The sequence below is a fragment of the Procambarus clarkii genome, chromosome 16 (genome assembly GCF_040958095.1).
Source record: "Procambarus clarkii isolate CNS0578487 chromosome 16, FALCON_Pclarkii_2.0, whole genome shotgun sequence".
Classification (NCBI taxonomy): domain Eukaryota; kingdom Metazoa; phylum Arthropoda; class Malacostraca; order Decapoda; family Cambaridae; genus Procambarus; species Procambarus clarkii.
The window spans coordinates 34,899,574-34,920,539 of record NC_091165.1 but is presented as its reverse complement, the minus strand read 5'-3'; the positions used below and the strand labels follow the sequence as shown (position 1 = coordinate 34,920,539).

General features: G+C 45.3%; 1 protein-coding gene across 3 annotated transcripts in view; it reads right to left on the bottom strand.

Moving 5' to 3' along the window:
- Nucleotides 1-20,966, bottom strand: part of LOC123760120 (uncharacterized) — a 109,736-nt gene that overhangs the window by 10,639 nt on the left and 78,131 nt on the right. For all 3 annotated transcript variants that reach the window (XM_045745612.2, XM_069325436.1, XM_069325435.1), the window contains exons 9-10: nucleotides 18,610-18,863; nucleotides 8,400-8,602 (exon numbers count right to left, since the gene is read on the bottom strand). In XM_045745612.2, the coding sequence (XP_045601568.2) occupies nucleotides 8,400-8,602; nucleotides 18,610-18,863 (457 nt within the window). The remainder of the gene's footprint in view (nucleotides 1-8,399; nucleotides 8,603-18,609; nucleotides 18,864-20,966) is intronic.

The window sequence follows — 20,966 nt, the reverse complement described above, 5'->3', positions numbered from 1 at the left end:
GGGCTAGCTGGGTGTGACAGCCCACTCTTGTTTTTAGGGCTCACCATACCAACTTAACCCTCAAACCGCGCATATTATATATAAATGATATCAGTGACAAAACCGAAACCGCGCACATCATTTATATATGATTTCGTGTCTAGCGCTATAATTTAAACGCCCCGCCTGGGATAGGGGCAGCTATAGTACAGCCACGACCGATAGTTGCCAGATGCCACCTAGAAAAAAAATCCAGGCCAACATTCTTGGGTGTTAGAGCGTCAGTATTGAGCAAGCCACCAAGGCTGGCGCACGCAGCACGAGCTCACAGCACCGCTGTTCAGCTTGTGACCACAGCATCGCCTACAAATGCCATAATATAAATGATACTGCTATTATTTAGCAGTGATAGTATTACTGAAGCCCCCTGACTGTGATAAAACTGACCAGGATTCTGATAATAGCAGGATTGTGGTGATATTTAGCGCTGTGCTCCATGGAGGGAGGAGTAAGGCTGTGGGAGGGAGGGTTGTGGCGTGGTCTTCTGACTGTATGTGGCCACCATTTATTGACTGCACTCACCATACCAGCTTAAACGTTCGCTATGGTGAACACAAATGTAGATACTTATATATAACGTGTGTATAATGTGAGATAACAGCGAGAGGAGTAGGTTGGGAGCCGCCATTTTGGTGAGGGAGGAGCGTCGTCTGCACGACTTGGCATGGTGTTTACTGATGGCCACTATGATCATTGGGCACCATACCAGCTTATTTGTTCAGGTATGGTGAATAAAACAGGTAGATACTTATATATAATGTGTGTATATAGTGTAATAACACCACAAACAATATTGTTGTAGGACAAATATTAGTGCGTCTGGCCTTGAGGGCGGCCGCCACCAGCTGACTGTGTGAGTAGCTACGTCTCTCTGCCTTTACTCATCATACAAGCTTAGATGTACAGTTATGGTGAACAAAACATGTAAATACGTATATATAACGCCTGTGTATAGTGAATAAATACAGAAAGAGTATTGTGGGAGATGAATGAGGGTGAGTGAGGTGGTGTTGAGGGAGGGAGTGGCAGTGAGTGGCTCGCTGGTGTTTGGCGATCACTCCTCGTTGCTTTTTGACTCACAAGACCAACTTAGTAGTTCGTTATGGTGTACAAAGCATGCAGATACTTATATATAACCTGTGTATATAGTGTAACAACAGAAAAACTATTTGTTTATTGTTTTATGAACATAATTGAATCACTAATATGCACACCATAATTTTGAGTACAGCGATAGTTCACACATTTTATAATATAAATATACCACAATTCACTGTAGGGAATAATATTACTGCAAAAAAACTAAAAAAAAATCAGAGACATTGAAATAATTAGGTAATAATATATTTGTGGCAACTGACGTCTGACAGCTCGGGCGGAGTAGACCTCGTTTGGCGGAGGCTCTGCCAACGCCCCTTTTCTGGGGGGAGCCCCGTCGGCTCCCCGGAGCTTTACCGGCTGATATGCTAATGTCAGACTTTGGCATCAGTCATGTGTATGGAGTTCTAGGGCCTACCGGGGACCACGAGCCAGAACCTGGCCCCCTCAGAGAGGCAAGGGGAGCAATGGCCTATAGAAACCCCCGTGTGGTTGGAAGCATTCTATGTCTGCCATCGACCGGGTCAAGCATCCAGAAAGGTAAGCATTCCAAAACAAACCCCTATTCTGGTGAAAATTGCTACCTAAGTCGAACTAGTGGATAGAACTCTTCAACAGAAAACAAGGAAACTAGTATGACGTCATACGTCACCGCGCCGCTGTCTGCGCAGCTCCCCCCTCCCCGGGAGGGGGAAGGGGGAGCCCCAAACCTCCCACGCCGGCTATCCACCCATCAGTTCTTCGGCTGATGCTATAGGCAATGGTTATGTGCTCCTGGTTGATACCTGGTTGATACCTGGTTGATGGGGTTCTGGGAGTTCGTCTACTCCCCAAGCCCGGCCCGAGGCCAGGCTCGACTTGTGAGAGTTTGGTCCACCAGGCTGTTGCTTGGAGCGGCCCGCAGGCCCACATACCCACCACAGCCCGGTTGGTCCGGCACTCCTTGGAGGAATAAATCTAGTTTCCTCTTGAAAATGTCCACGGTTGTTCCGGCAATATTTCTTATGCTTGCATATGCTTGCATTATTCTTATGCTCCGGCTCCAGTGGTTGTTTCAGCACTGTACCTAGAGTGTGGTGTCTGTTTTCTAGGTGGTGCGTGAGCCGGGAGTGATTCTTCAGTACTCGGGCTGCATGCGCCTAGGGATCCCTTCCCTAGGTGCCCTGTAAGTACTGCCCTTGGGGCTTGGGGCCACCTTCCACAAGTTCCTTGGGTCCTGCCCCTGCTTGGCCGTTTACTGCTTGGTTTTCGGCCGCTCTTTGTGTGCTCGGGTGTTCTGTCTCCCTTGTTCGCCTTAGAGTAAGGGGCAGTGTTTGCACTGGTGGGGCGCGGGGTACTGTGCAGCTTGTCTTTACCAATCATAGCGGCCGGCTCTGTTCCGCTTGGGTACGCTGTCCTCTTGCGGGGTTTTCTTTTTCTTTTTGTTATCTACCTGGTGGGGGGGTCTGCCTTCGTTCTTGCCCCTTGTGTCCCCTGTGTACTGAGTATTTTCTGGTGGTACCCCCTGCTAGGTCCCCGTGAGTGTACACGTCCCGGGGGTTCAGCTCTTAGAAAGTTGTTTGGTAGCTTTGGGTGCCGGTTAGCAGTACCCTGCCTGGGATTACCTGAGCGCGAGTCCTCTTAAAGTAAACGCTCGGGACCCTGGGAAACCCCTGGGGGTGCGCGGGTCCGATGGATGTGACCCCAGAGTCCCCCCCTCGCTTCCAGCGAGTTTGAGGGTTGCTCTCACCTTTTGTCTCTGGGTGACTCTGTTTTGCCTCCGTCTGCTGCCTGTGGGGTCGGTGACACCTTCGACCCGGAGTCCTGCGAGTTTGGTTGCTCGTTGTGGCTCGGTTACCCAGTTGTGCTAACAAAGCGGGTGCGGGCAGCAGGGGCGTTGCACTTGAGCCTTGGTGGTGGCAACGTTCTCGTGGTTTCCTCCCCGGGAGCCCCGGGGCTGCCCCGTTGTAGTTCGTTTTGGGACTTGGGGGTGTTGGTTGCTTCGGTTCCATCCACGCCCCCTTGTCTTTCCCCTGGTTCACCCTTCCTGCCTGCATCCGGTTCCTTACCGTCTGTAGGTTCGGGGCGGGGTTTTTGGTGGTGTTGAGACTCAGGCAGTCTCGGGGAATTCCCCTTCCGGGGTAGTGATGGGGGCATTTGGGCCTGTTCCTCCAGCCGTGTTGTATGAGTCTGCCAGTGGGCTCCCTTCCTTAGTGTTTTCACGGCTGCCCCGGTTTTCTGGTACGGCCGGGGCTTTGGGGAAACGGCTCGGCCCCGGGGCCTGTCGTGTAGGTTCCCGGGGCTGGGGAGGGGCTGACTTGGGGGGGGCCTTGGCCCCGTTAGACCCCGTGGGTTTTTTTATCCCCCTCTAGGCGGGGCTTGTGGTTACGCGGAGTGGGGTCTTTCCTCCCCACTCGCCGTACGTGCTGTTGGACGTCGGCCCCTCCCCGGGCTCGGTTCCTTGGCCTTTGAGTCGGTTGGTTCCGTCCTGTGGGTGGATGTTTCCTCCCCCCCTTTTTGGGACGGTGTTTTTGTCATGTTTCCCCTTTCGATGGGGTTCTGCGTGACTTCTGATCTCGGGTGCGCCTGCGCCTTCGTGTGCCTTCGGGACTAGTGTTGGCTTCTGTGTTCTCGAGGGTACGGGACGGTTTTTCGCTACTTCCCGCATTATTGGAACGTCTGTCGGCTCCTCCTACTTGTCGCCCTGTTGGGCTACTTGTCGCCCTGTTGGGCTACTTGTCGCCCTGTTGGGCTACTTGTCGCCCTGTTGGGCTGCTTGTCGCCCTGTTGGGCTACTTGTCGCTCGGATGGGCTACTTGTCGCCCGGTTGGGCTACTTGTCGCCCGGTTGGGCTACTTGTCGCCCGGTTGGGCTACTTGTCGCCCGGTTGGGTTCCTTTTTGGGCTCTTTGCTTCTTTGGCCGGTTTTATTGTTCCTGCTTCCTCTTTTGGCTCCTTTTCTCGTGCAGTAGTCCTGGCTGGCGCCTTCCCGCAGGGAGGGTGTGCGGTTTGGCCAGCGTGTTATGCGCATGCGCCGTGGAGTTTGTTTTGGTCTGGGCGGTGTTTCAGTGCTGGGGTTTTGCGCCCTTTTTTGCTACAGTGCTTCGCCTCTCGTTCTTCTCCCTGGCTGCGGTTTGTGCCCCTTCGCGCCGGGGGTGTCCTGGTTCCCAGTTGTGGGGAGGACACCGCAGTTTTCCCTGTGTCATGGGTGTGGACCGCCTCCTTCACCTCTCCCTGTTCTCCTGCGGGTCCGGCAGGGTCCGGCTCTGGCGTCTTCACCTGGCGGTGCTCCCAAGTTCTTCTGGGCACGGTTGAGTCGTGTCAAGTTCGTGCCACCATTCGCCAGGTGAGTTTCTGCAGTCTGGCGTCTTTTGGCCGGGCGCTGGATGCGGCGGTGTTTATATACCTGTCTTTATTTAGGTATATTTTTGTACGACTGAGACCGTTCGCACACCAGTGACTGTCCCTTTATCACCCCCTTCCTGTCCCCCTCATGTGCATGTCCAACCCATGCTGGAGTCATTCAGGGGACCCTCCTTTTTTAATGTGAGGTGTGGGGGTTGTAGGGTTGGTTCTGTACTCACTTGGTGAGGCTCCTGGCTGTGCTTGCAGGATTTGAGCTCTGGCTCTTGGGTCCCGCCTATCTGGTAGAACTTGCGGGATAGTACCAGTGGAGTGCAGTGGTGCTATTGGCACTTTTGGGGAACACTGTATTACCATCAGTGGTCTGTGCTTGTTACACGACCTACTTGCGAGCATAAGCCTTCTTGCTGGTTCGTCCGTGGACTTCCAGGGCGCACTGGCCTGTTTTCGTATGGCAGTTCCGGCCCGTCACAACCAGGACGGGCCTGGTTGTGGGGGTATGTGGGCCGGTGGACTGCTCCTAGCAGCTGCCTGGTGGGCCATCCTCTGGCCGGGCTTCAGGTGTAAAAGAGCTCCCAGTACCTCATCCAGCAGGTATTGAGCGGGGTTTCTCCGCCGTCGGTCGCCTGGTGCAGGTTTCTGGCCCTGCAAGGTTTTTGTCGTGTCTCTGTTGGCCCTGTCTGGGGTCTGCCTGCTCCGTTCTCTGCCTTTGCAGAGGGGAGTTGCTATTTACATGTTGCATGTTGCAGTGGTGCCTGTTGCTGCTGCTGCTGCACGTGTGCATTGGTACCGTGTTTCACGGTGGCATGTCCTTGTTCCTGTGTCCGGTTGTGGAGTGGCACTTTGCTGCCGTTTTGTGCCTGGGGATTGCGTGCGCTTTTTGTCCCTGCCTGATTGTCCACCCCTGGTTGTTCTCCTGGGGTTTTTTGTGCTTCTGCTCTTTCTTCCTGCCTCCTCTGCAGCAGGGTTGTTCTGCGTGTGTTCTTAGGCGTTGGTCAGCCTGTGTCCTGTGATGTGCTTCTTTGTCTCGGTTTATTGCAGTTGTTCGTGCCACTTGGTTCGGGTACTGTTCTGGCGGCGACCCTTCCGCCTTCTTTGGTTTTCCTAGCTTGCCCTGCCGGTTGTTTTTTTTTTTTTGGGGGGGGGGGGTTCTTGTGATGTCTCGCGTCGGACCCGTCGTTTCTGAACTCCTGGCGGGCTTGCATGCTTTGGGGAGTTTTTCTGTTCGGCAGACGTTCCATCTCCTTGTGCCGCCTGGGTTTCGGTGGTCGCGCCCGAGATCTTCTCGCGGCTCCGCCTTTTTCCTGGGCTCGGGGGGGCCTTGTCGGGGCTGCTTATGTTCTGCCTTGTGGTCTCGCCTCCGGTTGGTGGTCGGGTGGCTTCGTGGTAGGTGTCCCACCTGCGTGCTTCTCTTGGCGGCAGTATGGGTATTTTGGCGGTCCTTCCTTTTCCTGTCCCTTCTTAGGTGGTTACTCTTGTTGGCTTGGTTTACTCTCAGCTTGGTTTTCTAGTGGGGGTTGGGGGCCGTCGTCTTGCCACATACTGTCGCCTCTTTTCGTGCGGCGCAGGCGGAGCCGCTTCAGCTTGCTTTCGGTCTTGGTGTTGCTTCTGCACCGTTAGTCAGCTGTCTTGTGCGTCGTTTCACCTCCGGCCTGTTCGTGCGCCGCTTGCACCATCCTGGTCTCTGGTCAGCGTGCTCTGTCTTCTCCTCGGTTGGTAGTGCCCCTTCGGTTCCGGTGTGTTTTTTCGTCGGCTCTTTCCTTTGGGCCTTTGCCTCTGGGGGTCGGTTCGCTGAGTTTTCTTGCTCCTTCGGTTTTAGTGTTTTGGTTGTTTGATGGCAGCAGTCTCCATCTTTTCTGGCGCGGGGTGGGGCTGCTGCATTCTGGAGGTGTCCAGGGTTTGTTGGTGCTTCGTTGGTCGGGCCGGGGGTGTGTCGTTTTTGTGTTCAGTGGCGGCCCTCCACTGTTTGCGTGCCACGGCGTTTGGGTCCGGAGCGTTTTGCGTTGATCCGGTTCTGTTCTTCCCGGTTCGCGGGTGATGGTGTCCCGGGTGGTCAGCCGTGTTCTTGCGGCTAAGCTGCCTGTGTTCTTCCCTCATGCCTGTGGCGTTCGTGGCTTCGCTGCTCTCGCTGCCGTCTGGGCGACGTGGCCTTGCAGTCTTTCGGGCTTGGATTTTTGGTGTTCGTGCAGGGGCCTTGCTGCTCGTGGTTCTCGTGTTGTTCCCGGGATTTTCGGGGCTGTGGCGCCTTGGGTTGGCGTTTGCTGCCGGTTGTCTCGCCTCCTTGGGGGGTGCGTGGTGTCCACCTCCCGGTTTTGTCCCTTTGACCTTCCTCTGTGGGTAGTTAGCTCCGGGGAGCCGACGGGGCTCCCCCCAGAAAACCAGCGTTGAATGTAATGAAACGCCATTTTCTGGGTGAGACCTGGAGGCTCCCCGGCAACCCTCCCTCCCTCCGGTCGGCGTTTTTCGCGTGTTTTGACATCCAGCCTCAGAACTGATGGGTGGATAGCCGGCATGGGAGGTCTGGGGCTCCCCCTTCCCCCTCCCGGGGAGGGGGGAGCTGCGCAGACAGCGGCGCGGTGACGTATGACGTCATACTAGTTTCCTTGTTTTCTGTTGAAGAGTTCTATCCACTAGTTCGGCTTAGGTAGCAATTTTCACCAGAATAGGGGTTTGTTTTGGAATGCTTACCTTTCTGGATGCTTGACCCGGTCAATGGCAGACATAGAATGCTTCCAACCACACGGGGGTGTCTATAGGCCATTGCTCCCCTTGCCTCTCTGAGGGGGCCAGGTTCTGGCTCGTGGTCCCCGGTAGGCCCTAGAACTCCATACACATGACTGATGCCAAAGTCTGACATTAGCATATCAGCCGGTAAAGCTCCGGGGAGCCTCCGGGTCTCACCCAGAAAATGGCGTTTCATTACATTCAACGCTGGTTTTTTGCCACACTTCCCTACCCTATTGCGGCTAAAATATGCCACCTACGATTTTTTTGTTATTTTTTCCGTGATCAGGGAACAAAAATGAACACTTCTATAAGACGAAAGAATTTTTTGGATTTTTTTTTTTTTGTTGCACCTGTGGGTGTGAATTCCATTTAGGCCCCTAGCGGTTTGAGGGTTAATGATTCATTATAGTGAACACATATGTAGATGCTGTAGGTATATACAATGTGTGTGTATATAGTGTAATAACATTAAAAATACTGTTTGATTGATTGTAGAATATAATATATATGTCACATATATGAGCCTCATAATTTTTAGCATATAGATGTTCCACACATTGAACTATATAAATTCCACATATTACACACTTTTGAATAATATTACAGCAAAAAAAAACAGAGAAGAAACAAATGAGAAACATCAAAATAATTGTGAAACATTATATTTGCGGCAACTACCGCCCCACGGGATGGCAGGGCCGACTGATCCCGAGCGCTCCATCACTCAGCACCCATAATTTGCTCAACGTCCCAGCTCCATTACGGCTAAAGTATGTCACAAAATATTTTTAGTTTCCCGTGAACAGAGACTGCATTTTAACAATATAAGAAGATAAAATAATTTTTTGGAAAGAATTCATTTTCAGCACACCAGGGGGTAGCCATATTTTAATGCAGAGCAGTGCAGTGGTTAATGTTAATATGCTTTAAGTAACTTCAAATTCCTTTCAATCATTCACATTTTATTTGAGATTAATCATGAAGGCCAAGGTCGAACCCAACTCCAGGCACGTCACGCACACAACACTAACATATTCAACAATAACTTACAAGAGAGGTTAGAAATGATATTAGCACAAAACAACTTTACAACAATTTTCACAACATGGCTTTAATGTTTTAATCTTGGATATACAGACTATCTCTATACTAAATAGTATGTAAGATTCAGAAAGACAGCAAAGATTAATGTACCTTTGCATACATTTCTTCAAGTGCTCGTTGTGTTGGTCTCTCAACAGATGGAACACTCCGTGGTGGGGAATGTGGGGGCTGGGGAGAGGGGCCAGAGTAGAGGCTTGTGTCTCCCTGAGGTAAAGGTGGCAGAGGAGATCGAGTACCTCTCTTCTCTGCTCCAGGGCTTCCCATCACTGTACTAGCAGCACTGCTCGAAGAAGCTGAAAACAGACAAGTAATTAACAAAAAAAAGTACTAAGTCAATATGGCACTATGTGAACAGAATATTCAAAGAGATGATAGATAGATAGATAAATATTCAGAATGCAATATGAAAATAGAAAGACAAAATTATTAACACCAAAAAAGTCGGATTCACCGAGGATTTTATCATGATATATGAATATGGTGCATAGGAACAATGCGAAATAATTATTTTTGATCAACCAGTATATCAAGACATCAAATTAGAAAAAGAAAAACAGTAGAACAAATAAATATTTAAAGTAAAATACAGATTTCCATTCCATTTTTTTTTTATTATTATTATTTTCTACCACAGACGTGGCCATTAAGTGCCCATGAGATGTTTCCACATACTATTTCGGAGGAAGACGGCAGGTCACAGGAATAGCTCACAAACAATTTGTTGTTTGTAGTAGATAACCACAGTGGCAGAGACAGGGGAAGGTTAAATGTGGTGGTGGGGAAGAGAGGGGGGTTAGATGCACCTGGATCTTACATGCAGATGGTCTCATGAGTTCTTCAACTCCCTGAACCTGGAATGGGGCCAGGCTCGACTTGTGATAACTTGGTCCAACAGGCTGTTGCTTGTAGCTGCCCATAAGTCCACATATCCACTACAACCTGGTTGGTCTGCACTTCTTGCAGTAACTTATTTAATTGGTTCTTGAAGAAGTCCATCTTTGTTCTGGCAATATTTCTAATGTTTACTGGGAAAGTATGAACAGCTGTGAACCTCTGATGTTCAGACAAATGCTCTCTGACTGTGCCTATGGCAACTGTACTCCTACCTTGCGATGATTTCGGAGCCCAATGTTCCCGTAGCCCGATCCTCGACCAGGCCTCCATTGGTCTCATTCTACATTTCCTTCCATATCTTTCACTCCAGTATGTTATTATACTACTGTACAAATTTAGGACCTGGCCTTCCTGTATCTTTCATGTATATATTATTTGGTAGTTCTCATAGGAGAGGGAAGGGACAGGGAGTAGAGGATAGACATGGAGGGGGAGGACGGAGGACTGTGGGGTAGAGATGGGGGAACTATTTCAAGAGATCTCATCCTCAAAAGGACATACCAGCTTTGGAGAAAGTTGAACACACAGTGACAAAAATCATCCCTGACTTAAGTGAACTCTTATACCAGGAATAGTTGAGGGCCTCAGGACTAAAAACACTTCAAACTAGATATGATAGCTGATCTCAACAACAAGACTTTCAAAATACACAAGTGGAGGATATTAGTCAAGACCACTTTAAAAGATCAAATGTAACACTTATAAGCTTAACAAACCACAATGTAGGACAGAAAACAGGAAATGCCTTTTCATCCACAGGGCTATAAACCCATGAAACTACCTACCCACTGAATCCATAAATGCAAAAACTTTTTTGCATTTCCATTCCACTTCATTTCAAAATCCAGTTAGAAAAAATCCTCAGGAACAAAGGAGGACTTTTGACAAGTCACAGGTTTCCTGTTTTCATCGAGTCCACTAGAGAGATAGTGCCCCTCAGGTAAATTCAGGTAAATAGTTTGTTCTGAGAGTTCTACTCCCCAAGTCAAGCCTGGGACCAGGCTTGACTTATGATATCTTGATTTAACAGGCTGCTGGATGGAACAGCCTACAGGCTCTCAAATTTGTTATATCCCAGTTGGGCCAACACTTCTTCCAGGAACTACTCTAATTATTTCTTGTATTCATTCACTTTTTCTTACATTTGTTCAAAAGAGGTTGAATAGCCATGGACCTCTGATGTTTGCAGCATTCTCTGTGCCAATGAGACCGCTCCTCGTCATTGGGTCTGTTCTGCACTTCCCACCATATTTCACTCTAAAATGTTACTTTGCTGTGCATATGTGATACCTGGTCTTCCAGTATCTTCCATGTATATATTATATTATATGCTACCTCTCTTGACTCATTTTTAGAGAGTACATTTAAAGTGCTTTGAAATGGTCCCAATAATTTTAGCACCTTATCATGTCCTTGGATGCTGTACATGTTCTTTGTATTCCTTGTATTTCAGAAATGTCTGCAGCTTTGAAAGTAAAAGTGAGCACCGAGCAGTACTCAAGGGGGGGAGAACACAAGAGAATTGAATAGTAGGAGAATTGTAGTGTAATCCCAGACTTGAAGGTTCGTATAATCCATCCTATCACTTTCCTAGCTGATGCTATATTTGCACTGTTATGCTCACAAAACTTTAGGACATCTGACATCACTACTACAAGATCATTTGCATGATGTTTTTAATCTTCAAGGGGGATCTAATTGCTTTGTACCCTGTATTTCATTTACATTCTTCCTTTTTACCATACCTAAGTATCTGGAATTTAAAACTGTTAAATATCTTGTTGTTTTCTGTAGCCCAGTCGGAGACTTCATTGATATCATTGTTTCTCAATGTCTTCAACCATGGTAATTTTCATGATGATTTTTGCATAGTCTGCAAAGAATGAGATGAACCTGTGACCTGTATTTTTGGTGACAAAAAGTGGTTCCCCCTGAAGCTAGCTGCACTGAGATAGCTCCACACAGATGAGTCATGTCAGTCCCAGGAGTTCTTAATATCCTACCGAAGACCAGCACAAAAACTCTGCACCTCTGTGAAACCTCGGTTTTTGAATAACCCTCTTTTCAAATTTTTCGATTCTCGAGCTCAATATCTTCAAAAAATTTGACTCGGTGCTCGAGGTTTGCCTCGGAGCTCGAATTTGTTGATACACGTATGGACCGACCGAGCACGTGGCGTGCTTCAGTTTACCAGTGTCTCCCGCCTAGTGACGACCACGCTTGAATTCTTTGTGAAGAATTTCATTGTCTTTGTGCTTTTTTTTGGTTTCTGAACATAAAGGTTCTTATTATATATCAAACCATGGGTCCCAAGAAAGTCAGTGGTAAAGTTCAACCAAAGAAAATAGGTGTGAGGATGACAATAGAGGAAAAACAACAGATCATTCATGGTGAGACAATGTGATGTCTCACTACAGACAAGTGTTAAAACATAAGAAAAAACAAGAGTCTATAGACATATTCTTAGTAAGACAAGCAAGCAGTGAGCCACAACCAGGTCCTAGTGATGTGCAAGGGAGTACCCCAGAAATGTCATCACTGCTGTTATAATGGAATGGGGACTCCCCTTGCAAACACTAACATCTTTCCTCCTCCCTGTCTTCCATACACCAAAGAGAGTCCTCAATAAAGGTAAGATATACTTGTACATACTGTAGTACAAAATATAGGTACAGTACAGTAGTATGTATTAAATATATTTTTAAGTCAATATTTTTGGGGGTGTGGAACAGATTAATTCAGTTTACATTATTTTCTTGTGGGAAAATTCGTCTCGGTTTTAGAATTTTTGGTTTTCGAATCGTCTCTGGGAATGGATTAAATCTGAAAACGGAGGTAACACTGTATATGAATCATTTTCCACAAGAAGATTTTCTAAAGGAACATGAGGTAAATGTTGCATGATGCATAGATGCACAAAACCTTGGCTGTGTGCTGTAAATGTCTGCCTAGTGCTGAAAACATCATAACTAGCATTGTGTTCACTGATATGTGAATCATGTACATAGTTTTTATTACAGTCAGGATAATCTATGACATTATCATCATAAAACAATTGCAGTTACTTATTTTATTCATCAATATTAGTGGTGTTGTGGCCCTAACCTGCACAGCAGTGCTGTGAGCTCCAGCTGCATGTGCAAGACTTGGTTACTCTGGCAGTACTGAGGCTCTCACAGCCAGGAGAGATGCAGATGATTTTTTGCCAGATAGCATCTGTTTACGGAGTCCTGAGGAACAGGATGTGAGCCCCATGTACCTGCAGGAGTTTTGACTTTACAATGTGCTAACAAATGTCACATGTTAGGTGGTTATCCTTTACTCATGATGTTAACACTTTCGCGCTATGCGCGAGCGAGCCTCTCACTATCCAAGGTGGGTCTGGGCATTTTCGTGCACTCCCCAGGAGCACGCAGTAATTCTGAAAAGTCTTTTCAGAATTACTCTTTTCAACTTTGTCACTTCAATTCTCATCCTAGGATTTTCAATTTGGTATCATTGTGTTCGCAATAGAATTCTCTGCAGGACTAAATGCATATAAACTCCAAAAGCCTGGCTTACCACCCGCAGCAAACAGAGAAAGTGAGTTACCCAGGAGCGCGCAAGAGTAATAAAATGTGTGCACTCTTTTCACTTTGGTCACCTCAATTCTCGTCCTAGGTCTTTCATTTTGGTATCATGTGTTCGCAATAGAATTCCCAACAGGAGTATATACATATAATGTCAAAAAACACAGTGCGCTCCAGCCGCCGACATGATGAAAGCAGGCTGCGGTTACCCGGAAGAGAGTGCCACGGCAACCCCAAGGGGCGCCTGGCCTTCCATTAGTGTGCGGTAATACTGAAAAGTGTATACTCTTTTCAACTTTGTCATCTCAATTCTTGTCATAGGTTTTTGAATTTGGTATCAATGTGCTTGCAATAGAATTCTCTACAGGATTAAATGCATATAAACTCCAAAAGCCCGGCGTACCACCCACAGCAAACAAAGAAAGTGACATCGCATTACCACTGTGAGCGCTAATCAAGCACAATAAAATGTGTATACTCTTTTCAACTTTATATATAATGCATACAAGGTCCAAAACCGCAGCGCGCCCCTCCTACAGCCAAGTGCAAATGCAGGGCACATTTTTTAATTTTTGACGCCATACTTCGTCATTAGGGGACATTTAGCTACAAAATTTTTGACTCCATACTTTGTCATTCGTGGGCGAAAGTGTTAAGGTTTGTGCAGTATAGTGCTTAAAGAAACAATCCCGGACCTAAGGAGACACCATGACTGTGAGCGGTACGAAGAATCTGTGCAAGGCTGACAGAGATATCAAATGTGTGCTCTACCGTGCAACAGGGAGATACTTCTTGTGTGACAGTAATTGATGGTGTTCAACTACAAGTAATTTTGGAGTTTGGGGAGCAACACTGATTATTTATTATGTTCTGCTATTCTCCACACTACACATCCAGTGTGAGAACACTGACAAGTGGTTGTACTTATTGTTTGGCAGTAGAAGACCTTCTGCTCGTACTAATCGTCATTTGATGTGAAATAGTTCCGCAATGGCAATCCTCGTCCTGACAAGAGGAGACAGTGGAACTATTAGCAAGAAGAGGTTTTAATTCAACAGTGCAAGTATAACCAATTATCTTTAAGAACTGCTATGGAATCTACAGGTAACTCTGTTTTCATTGGTGTTAGGTGCAGAGCAGACCCGTACTTTACATAATACAGCACGTATGTACTTTGTGTATTTGACTTTACATAGACCTCTACTGTACATACCACCCACAGTAGCTGATTGTAGTGGCCTGCAGGTGTTGCATGTGACTTACTGATAATATCCTGAGTCAAGCAAATCCTTGTAAACATGGTGACTGCCCAGATGTGAGTGATATGTTGACCAGACCACACGCTAGAAGGTGAAGGGACGACGATGTTTCGGTCCGTCCTGGACCATTCTCAAGTGAATGGTCCAGGACGGACAGAAATGTCGTCGTCCCGTCACCTTCTAGTGTGTGGTCTGGTCAACTTACTTTAGCCACGTTATTGTGACTCATCGCCTGCATGAGTGATATATCAGAGTTATCTTCCATAGTCCATATAAATCAACTTTTAATGACCAAACTATATTTTGTGTAATGTTCACCAAGGTGAGACATATTTTATGTATACTGTATATTAATTCTCCACCTAGGCTATACATCTCTCTCATGCCTATTATGCAATACTGAAAAAAATAGAAAAAAAATGAGATTGTGCCTTTTACAGAACAAAACTCCATGTAAAGTACAAATTAAATCTCAAACTATTACTATTACATAACTCTTCGCAAGTCTTGGAAAATCTGTTAATTTCATCTAACATTTGAAGGAAACATTCATTGACTCTTACAAGTGTTATTCCCCACCATTAGTATCCTGCACTCTTACAAGTGTTATTCCCCATCATTAGTATCATGCACTCTTACAAGTGTTATTCCCCACCATTAGTATCCTGCACTCTTACAAGTGATATTCCCCACCATTAGTATCATGCACTCTTACAAGAGTTATTCCCCACCATTAGTATCATGCACTCTTACAAGTGTTATTCCCCACCATTAGTATCTTGCACTCTTACAAGTGTTATTCCCCACCATTAGTATCATGCACTCTTACAAGTGTTATTCCCCACCATTAGTATCTTGTACTCTTACAAGTGTTATTCCCAACCATTAGTATCATGCACTCTTACAAGTGATATTCCCCACCATTAGTATCATGCACTCTTACAAGTGTTATTCCCCACCATTAGTATCCTGCACTCTTACAAGAGTTATTCCCCACCATTAGTATCCTGCACTCTTACAAGAGTTATTCCCCACCATTAGTATCATGTACTCTTACAAGTGTTATTCCCCACCATTAGTATCTTGCACTCTTACAAGAGTTATTCCCCACCATTAGTATCCTGCACTCTTACTAGTGATATTCCCCACCATTAGTATCTTGCACTCTTACAAGTGATATTCCCCACCATTAGTATCATGCACTCTTACAAGTGTTATTCCCCACCATTAGTATCATGCACTCTTACAAGTGTTATTCCCCACCATTAGTATCATGCACTCTTACAAGAGTTATTCCCCACCATTAGTATCTTGCACTCTTACAAGAGTTATTCCCCACCATTAGTATCTTGCACTCTTACAAGAGTTATTCCCCACCATTAGTATCATGCACTCTTACAAGAGTTATTCCCCACCATTAGTATCTTGCACTCTTACAAGAGTTATTCCCCACCATTAGTATCCTGCACTCTTACTAGTGATATTCCCCACCATTAGTATCTTGCACTCTTACAAGTGATATTCCCCACCATTAGTATCATGCACTCTTACAAGTGTTATTCCCCACCATTAGTATCATGCACTCTTACAAGTGTTATTCCCCACCATTAGTATCATGCACTCTTACAAGAGTTATTCCCCACCATTAGTATCTTGCACTCTTACAAGAGTTATTCCCCACCATTAGTATCATGCACTCTTACAAGAGTTATTCCCCACCATTAGTATCTTGCACTCTTACAAGTGTTATTCCCCACCATTAGTATCTTGCACTCTTACAAGTGTTATTCCTCACCATTAGTACAAACTCTTGCCACAAAGACTACTACTACTAGGCTCCACAACCCTTCACATAAATGTCTTACTCATCGTAGCCATTCTAAACCTTTGGTTGTATATGTGAATGCATTGATGGTAATCACCAACAATAGATATCAATGCCTAACAGCCCTACAAGTAAGTATTTCAACTTGTTTATCATATCATGAGCTCAAAGAGGATTTTTGTATTTATAAAAGAATTCCTATTATCTTTTGTTTATAATTATTCAATCCTCCTTTTTCCTTTACCCAATCTCTTGTGTTTCTTTTCAATGCCACAATTTATGTAAATTACTAATTTGTTTCTCTATTACTATGCATTTATTTCACTTTTCTCACTGATTTCTCTTAATGTTTTATGCTTTTACCTTCACTAATCAACACTTTTTTTCATTTTGCTTTCCTTTACTCAATGCTTTTCTCATTATTCTCTCAGCTATTTCTTAAGTCAACATGCCTGGAGCATATCTAGAAAGAGTTTCGGGAGTTATTCTACTCACTGAGCCCGGCCCGGGGCCCAGGCTCAACTTGCGATAACTTGGTCCAACAGGCTGTTTGGAGCAGCTCGCAGGCCAACATATCCATTACAACCCTGTTGGTCCAGTACTTTTTGCAGGAACTTTTCTAAATGCTTCTTGAAGATATCCACCTTTGTTCCGGCAGTATTTCTAATGTTTGCAGGGAGGATATTGAACAGTCGTTGACCTCGGATGTTCAGACAGTGCCCTCTGATTGTGCCTATGGCACCACTACTCCTCACTGGTTCTATTCTGCATTTCCTTCCATATCTTTTGCTCTAGTAAGTTGGTATTCTACTGTGCAAATTTGGGACCTGACCTTCATACTCCCACCATCGTCGCCCCCCTAAAGATAAACTAAAAATCTACTGTTCAACAAGCCTGTTTCTTATCATATATAATAAATTTCCTTTAATGCACAGCTGGATATTAAATTGTTGTTGCATTAATGAGTTAATGAATAAGAAAGCCATTGGAGCAGGACAGCAGAATAGGACCAGTGTTTTGGGTCACTGCTCACCCGTTTCAAACATTTTCTCATAGATACACAATGTTATTGTAATTTCACTGTGTAATTAATGTACAGTATGTTTAAAACAATGCTAAAAATACCATTAATACTACAGCAGTTCAATAGTGAGCTTTAGTGTCGTCCACTGTTTTAACTACTGTTCTGTCTGATGACATATTTTAGTGTGATCCAATCTCAAATTTTCTCAACTACACTTGATTAAGCATTTCTTTTACTTGAATACAGTACAAGTCTTCTGGAATACGTAAGAGGCAGAGTGGCCCAACAGAGTGAACAGAACCTTATGACAGCCCCATTGGGTAAAGAGGGACCAACCCAAGCTCACCTCAGACACCACCAATCACAACAGATCCTCACATTTTGGGTTCCCATAATTTCAAGGGTTTTCTAATCTTTAATAATATTTTATGCAGGAATTATTTGTGATAGTGTAAACAATCTCATAATGGATCAGAAAACTCCAAAATGCATTTAAACAATTTTGAAGAGTCGGAAGTAGGATACGAGTGTGCGAGAGAATGCTCGCACAGTGTTGACGTGGATTCCATTTTTTAATTCAAGAAAAACCTCATTACATAAAATGAGTGCTCAGCTCGAAGATGCAGACCCCAAGTACTTTAATAAGATGCCCAAGAAAGGGGGAGCAAGTAAGTTGACAGGAGTGAGGAGGCGGCGGCTGGGAGCACTCCATTCCCCTTCGTCAAGTATGGTGTAACTCATTTATTCATCCCCACACTTTCTCTTTAGCATCATCCTGTTTGCTTTACTACTCAATCCTACATGACAACTTATATCATGCATTGTAAACTTGTTCCTGCTGGCTAATACATTCTGTATTAATTGTTATATTTTCCACATGTCATTGCTATGACAGTTTAGCATCAATCTAAGCCAACAGTTGACTTTGAATCTTTACTTAATATATTCTACTGGTCTTTAAATAATCCATTATTTTTCATTAACATGCACCTGCTTCATTGTGAATGACAACTCTAAAAATAATAATTACAATAATTTCTTATATGAGTGGTTACATAATATATGAACATATTACATATATTACAAATATAAATAATTCCACTGTTTTAATAATACATTGTTTCTTGCAAAATGTGTAAAAGGTCACAGAAGAAGCATTCTATACCGAAGGACGTGTGGTAAACAGAACCTCGGGTAAACGCTTGCGTGTTAGTTCTCATTACGGGAGGAAGGAGACTACATGCAGGCAGGGATAGCCAAGTTATTTCCACAAATGATACTTAACACACTCATGTGTGACACTTAACACACTCACACTCTGGCCTCACACACTCACACCAGTACTCTAACGATTTGCAGTAGTTATGTCATGCAATGCACTTGCAAATATTACTACAATTTCTTCACAATATTAGGGCCAATTATATAACTCCTAAATTTTACATCAATACTGTACATGTAATTTGCATGTAATGGTTAAGTTGACAAATTGAATGAATTAAAAAAAATCATTCCTATTTAGTGCTGTACATTGAGTCACTAGCACACACAACCCTTTAATACGATCATTAAATAGAAAAAAATTAAGAGATGTGATTGGGGTCATATTACTGAGCACCAATGACCTGGTTGATATGGCACCAAATAATTTAGTTATTAAACAATTATTAACAATTCAAGGGGAAACTCCTATTAAAAGTCAATTTAACCTTTGTCTGAACAGCCTCACCTTGTCTGGAATGTACAACATGGCGAAGGCTGTCTACACTTGGTGGTGCCGGAGGGGGCTGTGATCCACCACGCGTAGAAAGGGGTGATGGGGTAGATGGAGCGTGAGGAGGGCTAGGCATTGGGGGCGGAGGTGGCGGTGGAGTGGAACGTGGCTCAATTTGTGCATATGTTTCACTGCCAACTCCTCTGGTACCCTCATAAATACAGGCATACATCTCATCAGCCGAGTCATCTGACACTGTCATATAGTACCTGTACAATACCCACACATGTTAGCCCTAGTCCCATCTGCTCGTCATACACTTTTTATTTTTAATGGTTAACATCAACTACTCTTTTTCTTTCTACAAGTTAGTCTACAGTAGTAACATGAAACATGATCATCAATACCACGAGTTATAAATGAAGCATTACTTATCACGCTTCTATTTGCAATCACAAAGCAAGAATTATAAATCACAAAAGGCCCAGCATTGAATGTAATGAAATGCTTTTTTCTGGAAAAGCCCCAGTGGCTCCCTGACGCTATTTCTCTGATATTGTTCTTATCTACTAGGCTACATCATTCAAGGGAACTTTGTTTGACCTACCAGGGACTAGAGCCAGAACCTGGTCCCCCTCACAGAGGCACAGAGACCGAGAGATATTCTGTCATCCCCACTGGGAAAGTATCCAGAAAGTAAGAGATGCAATACAGACATTAGCCAGGTTCACAGGAACTGAAGCTTTGAAAACCACCAAATAACTCCCCAAACAATTCAAATGAAACAATTGAATCACTTGATAGTAGCTCAAACCATTAATAACAACAAACTGCCACTGGGTGGTCCAGAGCCTTGGCCCTCTGCCACTCTCCCAAGTCAGTTCTATCGCTGATGTGGAGTCATCAACATGATTGTAGTGATGTTAATGACACCTGGGTCACCATCAGTTGTGGCAAGTTCTCGTGCTTCTGAGCTAAGTGCTGGCCATCCTTGGATTGCATACAGTGGGGCCATTTGCTTGTGTATTGTTCCTTTCTGGGGTAGACTCTTATGACTCCCTGAAGCTATCTGGCTTAGATGGCTCCCAACTACTAGATCACTTCAGCCATGGAGTTTAGTTCAGCCTACCGGGGACCAGAGCCAGAACCTGGCTGTCCCCTCACAGAGGCAGAGGGAGCAGGTGATCAAAGAATCAGAACCCGCTGAATGAACTCCCCCTAACAATGTAAACAAACAATTGAATCTCTTGAAACAAGTGTGTGCTTGTTTGCCCCATTTGCCCCATAGGGGCCTCGTAGCCTGGTGGTTAGCGCGCAGGACTCGTAATTCTGTGGCGCGGGTTCGATTCCCGCACGAGGCAGAAACAAATGGGCAAAGTTTCTTTCACCCTGAATGCCCCTGTTACCTAGCAGTAAATAGGTACCTGGGAGTTAGTCAGCTGTCACGGGCTGCTTCCTGGGGGTGGAGGCCTGGTCGAGGACCGGGCCGCGGGGACACTAAAGCCCCAAAATCATCTCAAGATAACCTCAAGATAGATCCCTCCCATCATCAAGTCGGCTGTGCCACAATCGACTTGATAATGGTCCAGGATAGACTGAAATGTCATCGTCTCCTCATCTTCTGGTGTGTGTGTGGTTTAGTCATCACAGCTAAATGTCTTTGTGAACTTCATCCTGGGTGGCTCAGGTGTTGTACACTGTTGGTGTAGCATGGGCCTGGCCTTTTAGAGTGCTTGGAGCTGTGTGTGCTCAAGGCACCTTCACCGAGTGATCTCTAATGCTGCCGCTTCACTGACAGACATCACTTCTCTGGTGTATTTGGGAGTTCACTCTCTTAGAGGTCCATCCTGCTTCGGGTGGCCCTTGCCTTGGGCAAGTTGGGTCTTGTGGCCATTCTGTCTTGGCCCAGGTCAGGAGTGAGTGTTGGTTCTTAGTCCCCTAAGTGTAGTTACAGGATGAAAGCTATGCTTGTGGTGTCCCATCTTCCCAGCACTCTCATATAATGCTTGGAACTTGTTTACTTGGAACTTAGAACCTGTTTTGATAGTTTTGCCCTACACCTTCTCACTTCCAACCGTCTACCACTCTGTGAAAGTGAACTTGATAATGTTTTTTCTTCTGCAACTTTGTTTCCTTAGTTTGAACCCATATCCTCTTGTTCTTGAAGTTGCACTTCTCAAAAAGTCTTCATTGTCAATTTTGTCGATTCCTATTACTATTCTGTACATTGAGATCATATCGCCCCTTTTTCTTCTATCTTCTAGCTATGGTAATTTATCGCCTCTAACTTCGCCTCCCACCTTTTTGTTTTTCAGTTCCTGAAGCAATTTTGTTGCATCTCTCTGCACATTTTCTAGTTTAGTAATGTGCTT